This window comes from Triturus cristatus, chromosome 12, assembly GCF_964204655.1.
Source record: "Triturus cristatus chromosome 12, aTriCri1.1, whole genome shotgun sequence".
In the NCBI taxonomy this organism is placed as follows: Eukaryota; Metazoa; Chordata; class Amphibia; order Caudata; family Salamandridae; genus Triturus; species Triturus cristatus.
In genome coordinates this window covers 96,850,630-96,873,036 of record NC_140595.1, presented here as the reverse complement: position 1 = coordinate 96,873,036, position 22,407 = coordinate 96,850,630, and the positions used below count along the sequence as shown (strand labels likewise).

General features: G+C 41.7%; 1 protein-coding gene across 1 annotated transcript in view; it reads right to left on the bottom strand.

Moving 5' to 3' along the window:
• The window catches only part of HORMAD1 (HORMA domain containing 1), an 863,212-nt gene that overhangs the window by 510,085 nt on the left and 330,720 nt on the right, over positions 1 to 22,407 (bottom strand). The window contains exons 6-7 of the mRNA XM_085638767.1: positions 15,768 to 15,788; positions 15,650 to 15,676 (exon numbers count right to left, since the gene is read on the bottom strand). Coding sequence (XP_085494893.1) covers positions 15,650 to 15,676; positions 15,768 to 15,788 — 48 coding nt within the window. The remainder of the gene's footprint in view (positions 1 to 15,649; positions 15,677 to 15,767; positions 15,789 to 22,407) is intronic.

The window sequence follows — 22,407 nt, the reverse complement described above, 5'->3', positions numbered from 1 at the left end:
CAGATCATCGCGGCCACGCACGTCGGGCAGCAGGGAGCTTGAGAGGTCTCGGAGCACATGAATAGGCAGTTGACATAAGTCTTCGCCTCATGGTCGCGCTTGAAAAGGCTTTCCTAACTGACATACCTGCCACACCAAGAGAAAAGATCTAAAAAAAACTTCAACAAAAAGTTGAAAAAGAGCAAGTCAAAAACTGAATAGACGTACCTCTCTCCAGGTCTGCGCTGACTGGTGCGTAAAGAAATGAACTGACGTCAGCGTGCTGGGGTGGTGCCTATATAGGCACCGTGCACATCACTTCTAGCGTGGACGACACTAGTCAGAGCCGAACTACGTCACCTACCGGTGCGCATGGGTATGGTCACGAAAAATGTCTGGATCCAGTCTGACACCTGGGGATAATTCTAAGGTAAGAAATCTGCGTCTGTTATGTTATGTTATGTTAAGTGTAATTTGTAAAGCGCACTGACACCGAAGCTTCCTGGCGCTGATAAACAGAGCAAATGAGGGGAGAACATAAATGATTAATTCTAAATAAGAGGGTTAAAGAGATGGGTTTTTAGCATTTTCCTGAAGTTCAGAAGGGAAGAACAGGATTTGATTGGGAGAGGGAGGAGGTTCCAAAGTCTAGAAGTCTTTATCAGGTAAAACTAATAAGAAATGTCTGTTTTACCAGTTTTTGTTCTTTTGTTTTTAAACTTTTTGTTGTTATTTAATGTATGTTTTTTATTAACATTGATTATTTTTTCCCCACGTTTTCTGGATCACAAAAGAACTAGATGGTCAATGAAGATTCTTAAACTTTCCAAGGATGAGGGAGGACTAGCCCTCCCCAATCTTCGCTTATATCATTTGGCTTCTGCCGCAATCCAGATTAGAAGAATCAATACTGATCAGTATGACAATGTTAATGTGAGACACATGCTTAAACAAATTGATATGTTTATGCTTTCTTTGCTTATTCAGTTCGGGTAAGTAACCAAAATAGTACACTATAAGGTTTTTAACTTTCTTATTAAGAATAAAACTTGGCTTCATACATTGCTTTAGATTCTCATTATTCATGCTGAGACTCCACTACAGGTATTATCTAATTAATTTTTTTAACAGTAGCAACTCCAACATGGATGAATGTTGGACCCGACTAGGCATTGTGAAAATTGTCTGTTTTTTCAAGATTACTTTAAAGAAGAAAAAAACAATTTACTTTACTTACTCACCAAAAATGTGTCAGTCTCACAGTTAGTTCACTGGGGTGCCATTTGAGGACATTTGACGTGCAGTAACCTGGAAGAACCCTATCATTAGTGCCTTGAGTAGGCAGTACCAAAAGATGCTGCGGCTGGACAAGCGGTTCTGCGCCATCTCTTTCAATAGGGTAAGTCCTCTTAAAAAACGTTCCCACCTTCCTCATGTATAGGTACTATCTTATGTGAATGCTTGCCAGTCTGACTCAAGCAATTGTGGTTCTCCGTGATTGGTATCTTTCATAGACTTACCTATTCACCTCCCTTTCAGAGGCTCCCGTAATGCTGAAATTACTTCCCACTAAAGGTAGAAAAAGGAAGGATGGTGGCATCTCAAGATGTAGTCATCAGGCTGACTGTCTTTGACTAGTTGGAATTTGGTTATTTGCAAATGGTGTTATTAGGCTACTAAACATTCTTTGTTTCAGCTTTAGAATTAAATTAACAGACAACTGCAATTGAGATGTTTCCGTGGGACTCCCAGTTCGACAACAAGTATGATTCAAGCATGTGAATCTATGAAAGATACAATTCTGGAGAAGCACAGAATCTGGTCTAGGATGGCTCAGGTGACAAGCAGAGGAGATGTCAGGAGCATTGCAGACAAGGGATAATAGCTGCTGCAGTTGCTGTGTTCTTCGTTAATTTCAAACACTCCACCCAGATGAAATCTATGATCAAAATGACATTGACCGACTTGTGATCTGATTCCCTAAATTCATATTAAAATATTCTGACTTTTTTATGGGAAGAGGTAAACCAAACCTACTAGATGCATTCTCAAGTAAAGAATGAAACTCTCTCAATTTCATCAGGTAGAGAGCTTGTGCAGGTGGAGTAGCAGGAGCGGATAGTAGTGTCATATCATTGTCCTATTTGGAGCCTGCATCCTGATGACGATCATCAGAAATCTCACATTCCACCTGGCCCTCATGAGAGTACAGGCCCTCATGTGTTGGACGGACAAAAGGTAATGGAGGAGGCTCAATACATTTTACAGTTATTATTGGAGTCTATAGAAAAGATACCATCTGCGGGTATGAGGTGTCAATGGCAGTGTCAGTGGCTGGATCCAATGCAATGCTGGTGTGGCTGTAGATTGGATAGGTTATTTTGGGAATCTTTTATTACAATTTGCAAGCATAAAATGCAGGTCTTTAACTAGTGTTGTGGAAACCTGCAGCATAGATTCTCCCGGGTAATGGTAGCCCTCTTTATAGGGTTCATAGGCAGATTGTTCTTCAAAGGTTTCCACATATCTTGGTTTGAGCATCCCTGAATTTGAAGATAAAATTGAGATAATTCTCTGTTTAAAAGACAAAAAACTGAGCAGAGCTCCGGGAGAATCCCTTCATACGACATGCAGTAAGAAATCTGAGATATGGTGGCCCTTGATAGGAATAGTGTTCACTGATTTGTCCCGATTGGCGGAAGTTTGATTCTTTTTATATAATGTGAATAGGGTAACAATATGGAAATTATACTCTTTTTCAAGCTCAATTTGGTATTGTACTCCTTACTACAAATTACTGAAAGACCCCCAGCTTGCTGACAGAGGATAAGTCAAGCAAGTAGATTCTAAAGATCCAATGCTAGAGAATCTCGGCTATCCAACAGTTGAGATGGTGGAGGCTGGTTGGCTCAATTTGCTTAAGTATAATTAACTCATTACATTAAACAATTTCAGATTCCCTTCATTACACAAACTATTCATTACACAAACTACAGAAATAACTAGTCGGTTATACACTGAAAAATTGCCTATTTCAAAGGAAATAGATCAATTCAACAGGGATAATTCTCAATGATGCGGATTCCTCCAAAATGAATAACTTCACCTACTGTGCACTTAGCAGTTCAAACTTCCATTGCGTGGCATTCTTCAACAAATATCCTCAGGAACTCAAAAAATTCTCTTACCGGTTTTCTGAAGCTTGCCCTAGATGTGTTAACAGCCACTTAGGAGACTGGAAACATATGTTTTGTGACGCGTTTCTTTAATGTTGTGGCCTGATTTGCCCAAGTCGTCATGCCTGTGAAGAATGTAATTCTCATTTTTGAATGTTTGAATTCAAATTATGTGAAATAGTTGATGACTTGCCTGCAAGTAGTTTGCTAGCACATTGGTTGTGCTCCTGTTCTACAATGCATTCCTGTTCCATAGTGCAGAGAGATATATAGGTGGAACATCAAGACAATAGGCTCTTTGAACGCCCTCATCTAGTTACATTCTGGAACAATAATTTTTGCTTCTCAGATCTGCAACCTGGGGTTCAACTTACACCAACTCCAAAAGCAATCTTCACTGGTCTTGATGAAAACTTGTTAACAAAATATGGACAAGTTTTTATTGGACTTTTGATCACTCGATCATTAATAACTACTCACTAGAAAACCCCTCTCCTGCCCACGGTTGGTCAATGGCATTATAAAATGCTTAAGATTCGTAAATTTGATATGCTTTATTTGTCACAATCACAAGTAATATTTATGACAAATTATGGGGTATTCTATACTAAGATGCTATGCTTCCTGTTTTAGTTCAATAGATTTACAGTTTGATTTGATCTGTTTGTTATTTTTCATTTCGATTTCCTTAATTTCCGTTTGTTGTATTTTTCTGCATTTCCCCAATAATACAAATAAAAAGTAATCTCTGCTTCTGTACCTAACCTCTTTACTCTCTACACCTCATTTTTGCTACTCTTTGCATTTATCTATCTTCTTCCATGCGTCACTATCTTGACCTCATCTGTCATTATATACCTCTTTTCATGTTAGTCCCCCACCATACCTGTCCCATGCGTCTTTCTATACTTCTGTCACTACCAACCTCAACCTCTTCATCTCTATATCTCACTTTACCTCTCCTCTCATTCCTCACTCTACTTCACCTTTCTCTTTACCTTACCTTACTCCACTGCACTTCTAAGCACCTCACCCCTTCACCCTTATTTTCTTCTGTATCTCAAATCGCTCTCCCTCTCACAGTAAAACCTTCTCTCTACCTCTTTCTCTATGTACCACCGCTTGTTTCCACCTTTGTGAATTGTTCTTGCTACCTACCTTACTCTCCATACCTTATCTCCTTAACTCATCACCTCCCCAGGTCAAGTCAATTTTTGACTTCCTTATGGCTCTACTCAATGACGATAGAAGCATCCAGTTAGTGGGAAGAACCTGCCATGTAACAGCGTAATTGTTTGGCTCTCATATCCTCACTTCATCCACCATAATTCTGTTCCATTCTCCTTGTATCTTTCAAAATTTGCTTGACTTTTCTACCTCTCTTTGCTTTGTATTTTTATTGAAGGCTCCCGCTTTTACTTTGAATGTTCAACACCTGATTTCATACTAACGCCACACTCGTTCCTCTGTGTCTCCTGGTGTTCCTGAGCTCGGGAATGGTCTCCCCTGGTACTTACTGGGTTTGTAAAAAGCTACCTTTAATTAAGCATCTGGTGAATTAAACAGGAATGGGAAGTGTGTTGTACATACATACCCGTTACACTGCGTAACTGTGTAGATTTGTCTTTATTGTAAGGCCAACAAATCTACTAGCATGTGCTGTCCCTTTGTCACATTTGCAAGAGAGAGATGTGTACCAACCTGTACTACTGCAAAACAATTTACCAACCTCCAGTGTGTTTTTCTTTCCTTCCTACTCCCATCTCTCCTTCACAAGAATTTGTAGGCATGAGTTCACTCACATCTCAGCACTGAGCTCCTTTTTTGTCGAGAGGTTGATTTGTACTGGAGCCAGTTTCTTTCACTTCTCCCACCAACCTCCTGGGTCGTGACAGTTTTCGAAGGCAGAGCCTTAGAATCCTTTGTCCCAACTGCCACTGGACTCAGCATACAGAGATGGGATTTGTGCCCTATTCAGGGTTGGCAGCCCCACATGCACTTTTTACTATTTGTGAGTGCGACCACAGGTAAGACTATTAGGAACAAGAAAAAGCAGTCTCTGCCGAAGCTAAGAAAGGAAAATTACTGCTCATCAGGGGCACTGTTTTGTGATTTGCAGGAAGAAATCCCAGCTTAATGGACTTGTTTCTGTCAAACAAAAATAAATGTTCTATGGCCCATAGATATATATATATGCAGGACCCAGCCAGGAGTCTCTCTGAATATGGCTGCTGTCACCTGTCCTGGCCCTGCTTCAGCCTAAATTTTTTGGAGGCTGAAGGAGGCCAGATATCCTATCTATCAAAAAGTCTCAATGGCCATCAACAATAAAAGGGTAGGGAGACTGGAACTCAGTGTCTCCCTTCCCACCCCAGTTTGCAACGTGACACTGCTAAGAGCAACACCAGTGCCCTGTTCATAATCATAAAAAGCGTAGTGGGGCTGCCCAAGGGTGATGGGAGATAAGGTTTTTGCAAAAAAGTTCGAAGACAACTCAATGCGGTCTGTTGGAAATGACGATCTTTTGTGTGGTAGTCGAACAGTTTTTTGCTTTAACTGGTTTTGTTGGTCTTAGAACACTGCTCTTTACCCCTGATAAACAGTGGGCAAATGCCTGTGCTAATCTTTTAAACATGATGAAACTGGTGCCCACTTGATTGGCAGCTTTAACTTACCTATAAGTCCCTAGTATCCCTAGTATATAGTACTACATGTGCCAAGGGCCCAGTGGGCAGTACTGCCCATAGTGCCACCCATCTGCAGTCCATCTTGACATAATTGTAGTTATAAATTGTATAATGTTGGTTTGACAAAAATTGGCAGAGTTGCATCACCACAACAAAGATGAATTATTTCTTAGACATTTTTTCTCATGCATATCCAGTATTCGGCAGGTCTTCATATGATCAGTTTTGCTTCTCGTGGCAGGCAGGGAGACTCTACTCTACTCTACTTAAGGCCGCAGCCATGGATCTGGCACAACTAAATAGGGTATTATCTTGCTAGAGACGGGGTGAAATTCTCAAATGTTTCAAACATTTCCACGTGCAAGTCTAACTTAGAGGTTAGGCTTATTTTAAAAGCACAAATCTATGTTTGATATTCACAAACTCAACTTTGCATTTGTGAAGTAACGTACGCATACATTATATACCCGATGGAGATGTGATATGATGGCTCTGTAAATCCTACTGCAGGGGCATGGAGGGACATTCCAGAGCTGGGATCACCTCAAGGTTTGGGAATAACCACAAACTAGTGAGTCTGTGAGCATGTATTCAATATTTTCCACCCTGGAAAGTGTGAGAGTTACTTATGTCATGGGCAGAATTAAACCTTGGTCTAGTTTGGGAATGGAACACTTAAAAAACTGGTGAGGGTGTAGGGAGAAGGAGTTTTGCAATTGGGAAAATAATGTAACCTTCGGAGAAAAAAAACAAAAAGATAAACTGTTCAAATGCAAAAGATTTTTTCAGACATAACAGTTTATTTTGTTTAATTAAGCAGGTGGAAAGCCCTTTGTGTGGTTTTAGGTAGAAGTTCACGAAAGATTTTGAGGAGTATAAAAGTTTGCAAATCACACTTATGAGAGGTAGTAGCCAGAGTGTGCAGATTTCCTAACATCACCTAGTCCATCCTTCACCCACTTTCAATGGCTGAAATGGTCCCTAATGGATTAATAAGTCAAAACTCAGTAAAGATGAATCACACAAAAATCAATGATCTGATAACACAGATGTATATATATATTTGACAGAATCCCCTATACTAGTCTTTGTAGGAAGTCAAAAATATGTGCATCGTAGGGTCAAGTAGTCCTGCCACAAACAGAAACACAAGTATTTCTAAGGTTTTTTTTTTAAACTGTATCAAATATTACTGAGATGTTAATAGAATGAGTAATAGCCTCTTGGTGATGCTTTTTGGCTTCTCAGTTGGTAACTACATGAAAGAAAGTTATAGTGTGTACTGGAAAACTCCAGGAAGGTAGATTGCAAGAAAAGAAATCCCTAGTGTGCAGACTAGGTCATTAGCGAATCTGCTCTAGGATGACCAATGAGATAGGAAAAGTGTTGTGTGCTTGTTTGGGAGGGGAGAGGGGGGGGGGGGGGGGGAATCTGCTTTTTGTCTAGCCACAGAACCATTTTGGCCACCATTGCCAGAATCCATGCTAAAATACGATCAATGATCGGAATCACTCTTTGTTAATTTTGTTTGGTGGTTTGCAAATATCATACCAGCAATCTGCCTCTTTGTTTGCCAATCGCAGTTCTAAAATTTCAGAAGCCACTTCAACTAATGAATGAAACTCTGTGATGTCATCCGGTGCCAAGTACATTAGTAGCGCGGTCAAAGGGGTTGGTCAATGGAAAGACATAGTCGCTCTATTCTCCACCAAACCTGCAAGCGACATAATGCAGAACTTCACACTCCATATTTTATTTCTCATTATCTTCTTCCATCATTTCTTCTGATAGTCACATTAAGAGGCCGTGAGTCAATTACAGCAGTTGTTGAGGCAGCTATTATTTGGGGCGTTTGCTGCAGTTGAGGTTACTGTGGCTAACATGGGGACAGCTGTGGAGCAGGTGTGCTTCTTTCAGTGGTAGTGGTGGCAGCGGTAGAGTAGCCTGGACCACTGGTCAAGGTTGACTGGGAAACCTGGAGTAGAAGTGATTTCTTGAAAGTCCTCTACAAGATAGGGGGAATCTGAAGCACAGGCAGGTGTGTCATCATCACAGTGAGGATCATAATAACAATCATAATGGGGATGGTTATACTAACATCGGTTACCCTCTTCATGCTCGCAGTATGGACATTGAGGTTCAGTCATTTGGTGATCTCCTGCTTATCTTTGTCCTGAAGGCCACTGATGGGTTTCGTGTCTTCTTCCTCAACAGCCTCTTGGCATTTGGTCCTCAGCTGTGTCAGGCTGTAGGTTCAGAGTACATTTTTTGGCAGTGGTTGAGAGGATACCATTCTCAGTGAAGTCAGTTGTGGCAACACAACTATCTTAATGCTCTTGGTGAAGACAAAAGTGTTTCTGGTCTTGAGGGACTTTTCTGAAGGTGCTGTCAATAGTGTCATTATCGACGTAACTATCAGTTATGAAGGTGCTTCTGACGGAATCACTGTCAAGGAGCAGTCAACATTGACTATGGATAATTGGGCAATTAATGAGAAACTGGCACTAATGGTAGTTATCAGCAGGCTGAACAATCTAGCCAGTAAAGGTCACTGGCAGGGGTGTCGCTAATTGTTTCTTTGTCAATGGTGTTTCAGTGGCCAACTTTGTAAAGACACCGCTGTTCAAGTTGACATGGTAGATGCAAAGGTTGACAATGTTTTAGCTCTTGATGCAGCCATCAATGATGATTTTTGTTGGAACCACTACATTGTTTAGATCATGTCAGGAGAAAATTGCAGTATCTAACACCTTTGTTAAATATGAATGTTATTTTTTAGTGCACCTTTTATAGAAAGCTGGAAGAGCTGTATCTTCTCATGATCAGAGAATTGTAATAATCCTGTTCCCATGGCCTGGGTCCTTTGCAGCCATATGAGGGGGCGGCCCTCTTTCAGGGTCTTAGAAGAGAACTTCCTGCATATTTTGCAGTCTTTGGATGCATGGTTGTGCCTAATAGACTAATTATTAAAAACTACCTTTCTCAAACAGGAAGCACAAAAGGCTTAGTAGTATTTAGTAATATAGCCTAGTTTTAATTTTTCGGAAACAATAGTATGTTAAAATTGCATATTTATTCACATCAAAAAAATAATGTTCTAGATAAACATATAACATGTTCTTTACTAAATCGGTGCTTACCAAACAGGTCTGACAAAAGCAATTCATGAATGTAAGAAAAACAATCTACAGGCCTCACTCTATTCATATATTCAAAGAATGAATGCCTACCTGTGGATCTTCTGGATTGGTGTATATCTAATATTTTTAAAGGGACATTGATTATTAGTGCTAGTTAATTCAATATTTGGGAAAAATGTTCTGAATCAAGCATTTTAAGCACACTTACCGCCAAAACAACCTTCCAATTTGAAAACTGGACATCCTGTGGGGGAAAGTCTGTTGGCGCCATCCCTGACCTGCTGTCCCGTCGCTGTTCCTGGGCTAATTAACACCGTGTCTCCCCTGCTGCCGCTTCACCATCGTGCGGCCGAAGAGCGGGGAGACTACATTCCCCAGGTGCCCCAGCGCCCGCCTCACGCAAAGCACGCGCCCGGAGGCGCTTGAAAGGACGTGGATCCCCCCGCGTCGCGGGACGCGCGCGGGCGGCGCCGGGCTGAGCCCGGGCAGAGGGCGGGCCGGGGCAAATCGCTCATCCTGCTCCCTCTCCTACCAGACACTGTCCTGCAAGGCAAGTACAAAACCGCTGCTACAGGATTTGGGACACTGAGACTATTGCTGCGGATGTCGATTCACTGGGTGTATCCATTGTATTCTGTTGACCGCTAACTTTTCCCGTTCTTTGCGGTCAAAAGTCCCGCTTTCATCCCGCCTCATATATTGGTTGGAGGCAGTGGTGAGAGATCTATGTTGTGTCCTGCACTACCCCTTCGGTGCCCATTAAATTTATAGTTGGCCCGTCCCGTCCCTTACCCTATCGCCATGGTAAAGAGCAAGAACCCTCAGCCTAGGGCGGAGGGAGGGGTTAAGGGGACCCTGGACGCCTTTATCGTAAGAGCAGAGTCCCTACTTGCCCATGAAATCTTACTGACGGAAAAGCGGCTTTCCCTGGACGCTTTAATAGCCAAGAAACGTTCCTCGCTGGGAAACTTAGCCCTCAGTGTAACGCCGGGAGGAACTCTCCCTGACCCTTTGCAGGTGGCGGACCCTAGTCCACGGGGGTCCCTAGATCTAGAAAGCCCGTCTGCCATAATTATTTCCCCGACTTCCAGGGAGCCGCAAGCTGCTGGCTCTCAACACCCTGACACTGTCTCAGGAGAAGCAGAAAGGGGGGGGGGCAAATGCACTCTCGCCAGCAGTAGTCACTGAATCCAAACAATCACCCACCAGGGAAGTGGTAACTCGCTCGAAAAGATCTCAATTACGGCCAGGCCCAGTAACCATAGGAGGGATGCATACCCCTAATCCCGCGAGTAAGCCTAGTCGCAGAGGACCAACCAAGACCACCAAGAACCTTGAGTGCTCTAAATGCACAACTTGTAAAACCATAATTGGCTCGACAGGGCTAAACGAAGCCACTACAGCACTGGAAGGGAAATTGGAACAGCTATTAGTCCAACATCTAGGCCCGGTATTATTAGCACTTTCCAGTTTGGAACGCACAATAAGGAGGCTGGTGGAATCAGTTTCTGAAAAGCCAGATGGGATCCTCCCACAGAGGAGGCAAGAGGGTGGAGGGAATGAAGAAGAGTCACACAGGGTTGCCTGTGACAAAACGGTTACCTTTAATAACGAACCTGAACATAGTAACTGTAGGGAAGCCACCTTAGTACAAGCACATACAGGCAATAAGCACCCGGGACAAAAATCTAAGGGTAACACACGCACCCCCCCCGACCCAAACACCGCCCCCTGTGGTCTAAACGAGAATGTAGTCCGGCCCAACACTAGCAACAACACTGCTTGCGCACAGAATACCCCAGGCCTCCCGATTCTTGATTTACCCCCTGCATCCAGTCCCTACACGTTAGTGTTAGTAGGTGTTCCAGGCCTTAATAAAGATGTCGAGGAATCAACTAGCACCCTGATAAATAAGACCGCACACTGGGTGCGTAACAAACCACATGGGATGAGGCTCGAACACAGGCACATCTTAATGGCTAGGAGGGTGGCCTGGATCGGGAATAGCGCGAAAAGTTTCACAGGTGACTGTATCATAGTTAATTTTAGACACCCCGAGATGGTGAGAGAATTACTTGACAACCGACATGTACGGGGGCTTAGAGTCACCTATATCGATGCTACCCCTGCATTTTTTTTATAGGAATAACATACCAGACATTGGGCAAGGATGGCGGGGGCCTTGGCGCCCCAAAAATCGGAGGGAGGTGGCACCTGTATTTGACACAAATAGATTTGCACCGCTCTCTTGTCCCTCTGCATTGGACGAACAGGACTGACTGTTGGAATTAGGGAGTATGGTGCCTGAGCAGGTAAATCCTACCTTGGTCAATATTGTAGATGCCATAGGGATCCCGGAGCAAGTGGTAGTAGCCGCCCCTGGTGTAGAGCAAGGGACGGAAACGGAAGACAGGCCGCTAACATCACACGGTCTGGACAAGAGCCCCTCCCTAAGAACGATGCTTAGCAAGACTAGGGGCATAGCTCCAAACTCCAGGGATTTGGGGATCATTTCCTGGAACATTTCAGGACTCGCTACCAAGATCCATAACACTGAATGGTTAGCATTTATAACAAACTTTCAAATCATTTGCCTACAGGAAACATGGGAATCCAACAAAACTGTCCCATTCCTGGAAGGATATAAAATGTTTTTTGTACCAGCCTTGAAATCTAACATGGGAAGAGCCAAAGGCGGTTTAATCACGTATGTAGCATTGTCATTGCAGGGGAAATGGCAAGATCTGGGGTGGGACTCTGCCTGCCTTCAGGGCATAAAATACACATTGGTGGGTCAAAAGCTGATTTTTATAAATTTTTATAATGCGGGACAATCATTAATAAACTTGATGGAATTAGAGGAAAGATTGGCCACCCTTCAGAACTCAGGGGACGAGGGCTATCAACTAATTCTCATGGGTGACTTTAACTGCCACCAGTGCCCACACTTGAAATGGGAGGGCGGCACTTGGGATAATTGCCCCTCTATTAAGGGTTGGCACTTGGAGCATTCCAGAGAGGGTTTTTCCCTGAGTACAATATTGAGTGAGTTCGCCCTAACCCACACAATGGATCTGATTGATCGGGGGAATTCTGAGGATATAGCCCCTTCCTTTAAAGGAAGAGGCTGTAATTCAATAATAGACTACATCTTCATTCCCACTGTCTTAATACACAGTATAGGCAAGTTTATGATAGTACCCAGCGTGTTTAGCGATCATAACCCCTTGGCTTATGCTTCTAGTGGACATCCTCCCAGGCACCAAAATAGACAGAAGGACCACCACGGGTGTATTCAAGGCAAAGGATCAAGGAAGAAGAATCAAATGGGAAAACATCGATGGAGAACAACTCCATAAAGCCCTCCTTGCCAATGCCGAGAATCACCTGTGGAGATGTTTAGATCCCACGGTTGAGGGGATGGATTTGATTGCAGCGTTTGAGGGCACCGCACAGCATATAGACACCCTCTTAAGAAGTAAACCAAGGTCCCAGGCAGATTGCTGCCCTAGATGGTTCGATAAGAACTGCTCTAGAACCCATAGGGACCTAAAAATGGCATTATCATCCGCCCCTAGGAATAGAGGAGAGATTGCAGCGTGTAGGGCCCGGTACAAAAAGGCAACGAAGTTGCGAAAAATATCCTTACAAACAGAGGCATGGGAATCCCTGAAAGAGGCTGCAGAGCTCCATGACATGACCAGTTTCTGGAGGATTATAAACGCCCCATGTTTTCAACCCCCAAATAAGCCCCAGGTGGCTTCCCATATTTTGCCAGATGAATGGATGGCGCATTTTAGTGGCCTATACAACCGTGGTGAGTCGGAGGAGTTGCCAAATATCGGCATAGAATCACTCGGTGACGATTGGTCCCACTTCACGGTCGAGGAGGTCACACTGGGAATTGAGTGCTTGGTGATGAGGAAGGCCCCAGGCCCAGACGGGATACCCCCCGACCTTTTTAAAAGCCAGGTAGATCTCTGGGCCCCGGTATTGACTAGGGTGCTGAACACAGCCACTGAAGTAGGCATGCCCAGATCCTGGTCCACTGCTACGATCGTACCCATATTTAAAAAGGGCAACAAAAACGATCCACAGTGTTATCGCCCAATTTCCCTTATTGATGTCTCGGCAAAAATTTTAGGAAGAGCTGTTTTAAATCGTCTGCTGACTTGGGCCGATGAAAATAACATCATCACGGATGTGCAATACGGGTTTAGAAATGGGCGTTCTACTACAGATCAGTGCCTTAACCTGTACCTCCTGACAGCGAAGTACACTGTGGCCAGGGAAGGCACCGTTTACCTGGCTTTTATGGATCTCTCAGCAGCATTCGACTGCGTGAACAGAAGACGACTGTGGGAGATCCTGGTTGCGATGGGCGTCGAACCTGGCCTGATTCATATTCTACAAACACTCCATTTAAACACCACGGCACGAGTCAGATTTGGTGAGAGAGGGGAAGTGACAGAGGACTTTGGGTGCAGTGGATAGGTGAGACAGGGGTGCATCCTCGCCCCTTTTTTGTTCACGCTCTATATTAATGGACTTGACAAGGCACTCAGAGAGCTGGAGGCCGATTGTCCCTGCATTGGGAGGAGAAGTATACCAGTCCTCCTTTATGCAGATGACGCAGTACTCCTGGCACGCACAGGAAGGAGCCTGCAGACCCTCATCAGCGGCTTTGTACGTTTCATGGCAGATTTAGACTTAGTTCCCAACCTATCAAAGTCTTATGTCATGGAAGCGGGCAAAACGCCTCTAAGGAATTACACCTTCTCCATAGGCACCCATAAACTTGAGAAGGTAAAAACCTTTAATTATTTGGGGATCATGCTCGATAAGGACCTCTCTTTTAAACCCCTTGCAAAGCACAAATGCAGTCAACACCCGAGTGCAGCGGGGTCAATCATGAATTATGCAAGTAGACTGGGTCGGTGGTCTCCCAAAGAAATAGTAATGCTATATAGGTCAGTTTGCCGTGCTAAGACTTTGTATGGGAGCGAGCTGTGGGGTTTTATAGATCCAAGCAAAATCCAAGTGGAAGAAAACAAGTTCCTAAGGAGATTATTGCAAGTGCCCCAATGTATCCCCTCATACATCGCCCACGAGGAATTGGGCACTCCTCACCTTGGTGACAGGATACAGCTTAATCCGTTAATTTGCTGGATCAAGATCTGGACAAACCCCGAGGCACTGTTAACTAGACAAATCTTGGAGGATTGCATGAGGGGGGATAAGGGCCTGCTAATACCTTGGCTCAAGTACGTCAGGGAGGCACTAGATACATTGGGCCATGCATCCTTTTTCAACAAACCTTCTACACTGGCCAAGAATGATCTGGTTCTCACCAAGGCTGACCACCTACGACATATAGCCAGGGCAAGAGAGGAAATAGAAGGCCGAAAACATAGTGTCCGTGACTATCAGCTCACAAAAACCTCCGTGGGGATGGAAGCCTACCTGTCTAACACATACAACAAACAGGATAGATTCCTGATGACTAGATTCAGGTTAAACCTTGTGCATCACATTTTGTCAGTCCCCGCTGGCTTTGTGAGCGATGTTAGGACAAAAGGGTGCTGCGGCTGCGATCTGCGATCTCCGCAGGACACCCTACACTTCGTCCTTCTTTGTCCCTTTTATGCACTACCAAGGTCCCGGTTTTTAAAAACAGTCTTAAAACAAGCTAAAATTAGACAGGCCAAAGTGGCCCTTTTGTTCCTTAAAATGTCGACTGACCCTTTTGTCTTATTTAGCACTGTGCACTTTTTGAGACTTGCAGTCAAATTAAGATTGACCAAAGGAGAGGCCCAATGAAGCAGATAATGGACAATTTGTCTGGGAATGATTTGACACACACAGATATATTTTACCCCCTTTCATGTAAGATTGTCGTATATAAAGGCTTTCCGCATTGGATTGTTCTTTTTTTAACTTGTTTTTATATAGGGATTTTATATTATTGATTTTACTGGAAATGTATATAATTGACTCATATCATTTTTATTGGAGTTTAATATTGTTGTATGAATTGTATCTTTTATGGATATCTTGTCTTTTATCCGAATAAAGATTATTGACTTGACTTGAGCTCTTGATGCAGCCATCAATGATGATTTTTGTTGGAACCACTACATTGTTTAGATCATGTCAGGAGAAAATTGCAGTATCTAACACCTTTGTTAAATATGAATGTTATTTTTTAGTGCACCTTTTATAGAAAGCTGGAAGAGCTGTATCTTCTCATGATCAGAGAATTGTAATAATCCTGTTCCCATGGCCTGGGTCCTTTGCAGCCATATGAGGGGGCGGCCCTCTTTCAGGGTCTTAGAAGAGAACTTCCTGCATATTTTGCAGTCTTTGGATGCATGGTTGTGCCAAATAGACTAATTATTAAAAACTACCTTTCTCAAACAGGAAGCACAAAAGGCTTAGTAGTATTTAGTAATATAGCCTAGTTTTAATTTTTCGGAAACAATAAATAGTATGTTAAAATTGCATATTTATTCACATCAAAAAAATAATGTTCTAGATAAACATATAACATGTTCTTTACTAAATCGGTGCTTACCAAACAACAGGTCTGACAAAAGCAATTCATGAATGTAAGAAAAACAATCTACAGGCCTCACTCTATTCATATATTCAAAGAATGAATGCCTACCTGTGGATCTTCTGGATTGGTGTATATCTAATATTTTTAAAGGGACATTGATTATTAGTGCTAGTTAATTCAATATTTGGGAAAAATGTTCTGAATCAAGCATTTTAAGCACACTTACCGCCAAAACAACCATCCGGAGCTATAACAACACAAAAGAATCGAAAGGTTTTAATTTTCATTACAAATATCTTTATTACATTAAAACTTAAATTCTTTAAATTCTATGCGATGTATTGCCTAGCATAATCCCACGGGTAGTCAGATTAGGGATCGAGTGAAGATAACCCAGTGAGTTACCAAAAGGTTTGCTCCACATAACCCCTATACTCTTGCTTCTTCAGCCACTTCACTCATGTGCATAGGCTGTCCAAACATTGGAGAGTATCTTAGAGCCAGTGTCAATTTTTATTTACACACACACACGCGCGCACACACACACACCATTACACGCAGTTCCAATCCCAACAAATCTAGACACGTCTAGTAAACCCAGTTCTACTTTTCTGTGCCTATGAGTGGACATGCATTAAGGAAATATCAGCATGGTGAGAATGGATAGATAGTAGTTCGACCAAAGGGTCTTAAGGATTAAGGACTCCATTTTGGATCTGGAGGCCAAACTGCTGTGATGGAGGAGGGCTATCTCCGGTGGCCGTGCAATGACCTATTCACCATAATTAAAGATCTCCATCAGATGGGATTATTTTGTCTAAGATGTATCCGCTTGACAAACTGGGAGCACCTTAGGTCAAAATGTTCAATGCCATTTACTCCAGGCACGTTAGCTGGGTCTGCATTTGTTTATTTTTCAGAAACAAGCCCCAAAATAGAAAAGTGTTACCATCGCTATATATTTCCAGCTTGGGCCCACCTCATCCTACATAGAATGTCCAGGAAGGAGAAACATTGGGGGAAGCTGCACCTTAATTTGGGTGTGGCTTCCAACATCGTGGAGATGTGGTCCTGCATCAGCTAACCAGATAAAACTGTTTGGTCTGTAACATAATCCACTACATAGCTTAAATGCAGCATATCTTCAAACCGCAAATGTCAAATTAACACCGCCAATAGATGCAGATCTACAATGTATTTTTAAAAGTTAGCATTTGCAAAAAACATTTAGGAAAAAATAAATACCACTATATTTACAGTTACATCTACAGTAGCATGTAATGATACCCCTTTCCCAATATCGCACTTACACACGCACTAAAAAAGACAGACAAATCGTGATTAAAATAAATGGTGATGAAATAAGTGCCTGCTGATGGTGTTCATTTCCCATTTGAGGTATTGAAAAAGAGCTGTGTTCAAGCCATGTAATGTAATTTGTTACAGACCACATATTATATATTGTTACAGCTTCTAGTCGTTTCTCTTTGAATCCCTTTCCTACTATCTAAATTTGGTGTACACCTTTAACTTTAAAAAAAAGATTTTTTACAACTGCTGACAAGGTGTTTCCACATGCATTGCTGGCTGAGGCTCTGTCGTTAGATACTTAGCAGGTCCCATACCACTCAATCAGGCTGTTGAACTACAAGGAATGAATATGGGAAATGGTGATTTTTGCAAATGTCTTGTTACCACACACCTCTAAATAACCGCTAAAAGTAAAGATGCTTATTGGAACATTTCAGAGTTAAGTTTTCAAAACACTGCGGTAAAAAACTGCTGCACTCATATCAGCTGTCTCAGAGTTAGCAGCAGTCTACAACAAACTGCAACAATTCCTTGAAAATAATGAAAGATGCAGCGGAAGTGATCATCACATTTTAGTAATATTTAGCCAATTACAAAAAATAAGACTAACTGCCCCCCACTTCATCAAGTGTTTCCACTTCCTTAAAGGCTTGCTTGGGATAAAAAGATAACCTCCCCTCCACAACACTATATGTAGTGCTTCCTGTCTTATTAGTTAATGTTTGTATTTATTACAGTTCGACGTGGGGGGCCCACCAAAAGCTTAAGCCAGAAGCGTGGCTCTGGCACAGCTCGGGGCCCTCTTCGACGATTGACCTCAAAGCAAGCTCAGCTTCACAGGAGGCAATATGGCCTTATCTGAGCATCCTGCAAAACTTGGTAAATCTCCCTGTGTCGATAAAAAGGCTAATGTAGTCAGTGTCTGTTGTGAAGTGCCCTTATATACTTGACCAAGGTTCGCGCTGTTTAACTCTCAAAATTATAATGTCGATTCAGCCTATCACTAATGCGCTAATCGCATTCAGATAGAATTAAGGGCCATTCATTAACCTTTCATGGCTCAAAGAGATACCCAACTGGTGGCTGAATTGCACACAATGAAAATGGAAAATTTGGGATCAATCCCAGCTTCTCTTCTTGACCAAATCTAGTGATCCTAGGCAAATACTTTATTTCACAGTGCCTCTTTTTTGTTAATTTGGTTAATTAGAACACCTTTAAATACACAAGTTCAAGATGGAAATTGAATAAATATCTCTTTTGTTTCGTTTATTGTCTATAATGTTGCTCCATCTATAATAAGACTCGACTGAGGCTACATTCAGGGTACACATAACTGACTTGCCTTTTAGTTTAACTTTAATAAAAAATACTTGTGAATACAGAAATATAGCCTCATTTACTATGTTTTTAAATAATTTTGACAACACCTTATCAAATTTGATCATGATGTGTGTTTCATTATGCTAAGTTACCTACCTGTAATCTTAGTTCTCTTCCAGGGGTATACTCATCATAGTCATAAGCACTGAATAATATATATACACATACATACATACATACATACAGGGGTGTGGAATTTAGTAAAATATCTACTTGTCCATGGGGCAGGGTTCTTCATAAATCCATTTGTCTTGTAACAAAATCCACTTGTCCCTTAGGTGCCATGTAGTGCAGCGACAAATTATGGCAGCAATCTCATTATTCAAGAGCTCTGATATAGCCTCTCTAATAATGCCAGGGCTCATACCATAGTATTGTATAGTGTTTGAATATTTGCAATCCCCTTATATGTTGCCACGTTTCCGCAGATCTACATACTGGGGCTGAAGGTAGTGGTAAGCAATAGCTCCAGGGTTAGAATGCTCTTTTGAGTCTGTACTAACTTGCATGTTTTAAGGGTTTTCAACAACTCTTCTCTAATCTATCACAAACTGTGAAATGTTGGAAGTACTCCTGACAATGGCAGACGTAAACCTTCTTCCAGAGTTGGGAAAAAAGTAGTTGGAAGGAAAGTGAACTAGCAAACACTCAGGTTTTCGCATAAGCAAATCTACACATGCATATTTACTCATGCCAAAATACAGTTCACAAATATGTTCTAGGAGTGCTATTTCTTGTCCTACTTCTGTAAATTCTTGGGACTTTACAAAAGCCATTTAAATGCATGCACATATACCACGGGGGCACTTTTGAGACTTTCTTTAATAATTGGGCCCTTAATTTGGTTTGGCGTTGACCATGACGTTTTGCGTTTATTATAATTCTGTCTCTCTCTCTCTCTTTGTATCGGCTGGCTTCACTGTGAGTGACAGCATTCTGCTCTTTCACAAGGAGCATATCGGCACACAAAGTAGTTTTGTTCAGTGCCAGTAACTACTGTGGCAGTGTATCCTTTTTGAGACCTAAAACTATTTTTCCTTTTGCCAATGTTTGTTATAATGGAGAGGACCCGGCAGCTCCCACACCAATAAGGTTTTACGAAAACCATGCCAAACAATTCACACATTAACAAAACTAAACAGCTGATCGCCAATTTCAGACCTACTGGCTTTACCAATGCTGGTTTATTTTTGTCTCCCATAATCTTATTGAACTGGTTACACTGATTTTCCATTATGACTATTTTTGGGAAATACTAGCATGCATCAACACGTTACTAAATGGTGTTGCAAAGAAATGGTACCTGAAATTTTACAGTAGATTAGCTAAATGCTTTTTTCCCTGCTTTAATTTTGTTTATCAACATTGTATTTTGAAAGCAAAGAATCCTCAATCCTGCTTTCAAGCTTCTGCAAATATTTGCATCAAATCAGAGAGCATTCTGGGAGCATTATACAATGCCTCATATTGCTAAACTTTGAAAACATGTGTACACATTTTTATACTGAAACCACTGTCTGTAATGCAGTCAGAGCTTACAGCATTTGCTTAGCGCTCTCACCCTAATAACAAAGGCTTTCAATTAATGAACCATAAATACAAGTTTGAGCAGCATTAACGTGTGGAAAATATAACCTTAACTGCAGACGGTGCCCTTCCCTGATCCATAATGTGGTACTGCAAACTGGCAGCCAAAGGGTTTGTGCTGCAGGGGGTGGGGCCTACTTGTCTCAAGGACAAAATACAATTGAAAACTAGTTGCCCTTGACCCCAAACAATATGTCCTGGGCGTCGGGCTATAGGAATTCCACATCCCTGATTATATATATATATATATATATTATCTACTGGCGGTCGCCAGTAGATAGTTATAGTTAGGACCCTGTTTCCATAGGAAATCCGCAACATTCTATTTGGAATAACTTTGGCGCCGGTCGATGAATCCTCGCGAAATTTTCAAAATAGGTGGGGCGCTACGCTCCGCTCCTACCCTGAAAGTCTCGGGGGGATTCGTCAAGCGGGGGCTGAGAAAAAAGGGGGGTCCCAAAACGCGTTTTTCCCATGCATTTTTCCATAGGACCTTTAGACACAGCTACAGCCCGAACGGCTGAACAGAGTTACTTGAAATTTGGCAGAGAGGTAGTCCTCAGGTCAAGGAAGTGCCTTTTGTAGGTCTGGTGTAAATCTGTTCAGTAGTTCCTGAGAAAATAGCATTTAAATCAATATATATATGTGGGCGGAGCCTAACCACACATCTCATCCTGAGATCTGATTGGCTGTCAGCACTTCATCCAAGAAGTGTTGGCAGCCATCTTGGGACCAATATACATGATAGCACCTCATTAAAAAGCATTGCAGTTAATAGAAGATTTTAAGACTTTAGTTACATTATAAATCATTTGTTGATGGTACCATACTCATTTTAGGAATTGTGGTATGTTCTAAGGTGATTTCACCATGTGAAAAAGCCTTCTGCTGGGATATCATGATTGAGAGAAAAATATTTTCTCATGCTTTTACCACAGAGGTTTGGAAGGTGATCTATAAGCTAAACTGAGAGCTTATTTTCTGTAAATTCACATTATCTTTCTCAGTCATGTGAGAATGAAGTCTGGCATTCTCAGTAAAACATGTACATCCAACAAGGGCAGAGACTGTCAGTTGATTCCTTTGTGTTCTACTGCAGCTTTCCAGAGTGTTCCAAAGAACTACTAGAGCGCTAACCGTCCTACTTATGATAAATGTATGGCACACCTGAAGCCATCTTGCTTGGATTAAAGTGGTAACTCTTAAAACATTTAATTTAAAAAGGAACAAAATGAGGTGGTTCATTTTTCCATAAAAAGTATGATTAGTGCTGCATAAAGAAAAATTAGGGCACATTTTGAGTGACTTCTCAAATCCTGGCATGCAGACTGAAACATGCACTTTCAATACCAGCAGCAGTTTTCCCTGGTGAGCAGTAGCTTTACTACAGTGATCTAATGAGCAAAAAGAGTGCTAACATTCTGATTTTATGGCAAACGTGTGACACATTTGAATGCCTTCTTGATGGAATCAAAGTAAAAAACTGAAAGTATTTCCTACTGAGGAGACTGCAGTAAATGAGGAAATTAGGAAACTTCATAACAAATAAGTCTCCCAAGATGGCCACCAGAGACAAAAGAGCCCAAATGTAGCCCAAATATCACCCAGATGTAGCCCAAGTATAGCCCAATGACAGAATGTCCATAAAAACAACTAGAGCACTTACTGTCTTCATTATGACAAAAGTATGGCACACCTGAAGCCATCTTGATTGGAATAAACTGGTAACACTTAAAACATTTAATTTAAAAAGGAACACAATGAGGGGGCTCATTTTGCCATAGAAATTATGATTAATGCTGAAGAAAGAAAATGAGGGCACATTTTGAGTGACTTCTCAAATCCTCTTCTATTTCATTAAAAAATTCTGACATGCAGACTGAAACATGCACTTTTAATACCAGGAGCAGACTTCCATGGTGAGCAGTAGTTTTACTACAGTGATCTAATGAGCAACTAGAGTGCTAACATTCAGAATTCATGGCAAATGTGTGACATATCTGAATACCTTCATGATGGAATCAAAGTAAAAAACTGAAAGCATTTCCGACTGAGGAGACTGCAGTACATGAGGAAATTAGGAGACTTCATAACAAATAAATCTCCCAAGATGGCCACCGGAGACAAAAGAGCCCTAATGTAGCCCAAAATCACCCAGATATAGCCCAAATATAGCCCAATGACAGAAGTGTGCAAAACACTTATTATTTTGTGTTTTTGCAGTGTTATATAGTGCAGACTTGTCAGGTATTGGAGTGCTTTACATGAGCATTGGTTACATCACACAAGAACAAATTCATTTTGGTTGTAGACATGGGGAGACTAAGTGATTTGACCAGAATCACAGAATGTCGAGCTGAAGCAGAAACTTCAACCTGGTTCCCCAGTTGCAAAGTCTGCAGTTCTGGAAGTAACACCACATCCTCTCCCCTAAGTGCAACATTTAATCAAGTTGTCAACTAGATAAAAAAACATAAAGATAACAAATAATTTAAAAGTGCTTTGTCGCTATTTGAAAACTCAGAAAATATGTCCTTATTTTAGTCTTTTAGAGCACTAACCATAATTTTGATGCCAATAAGACC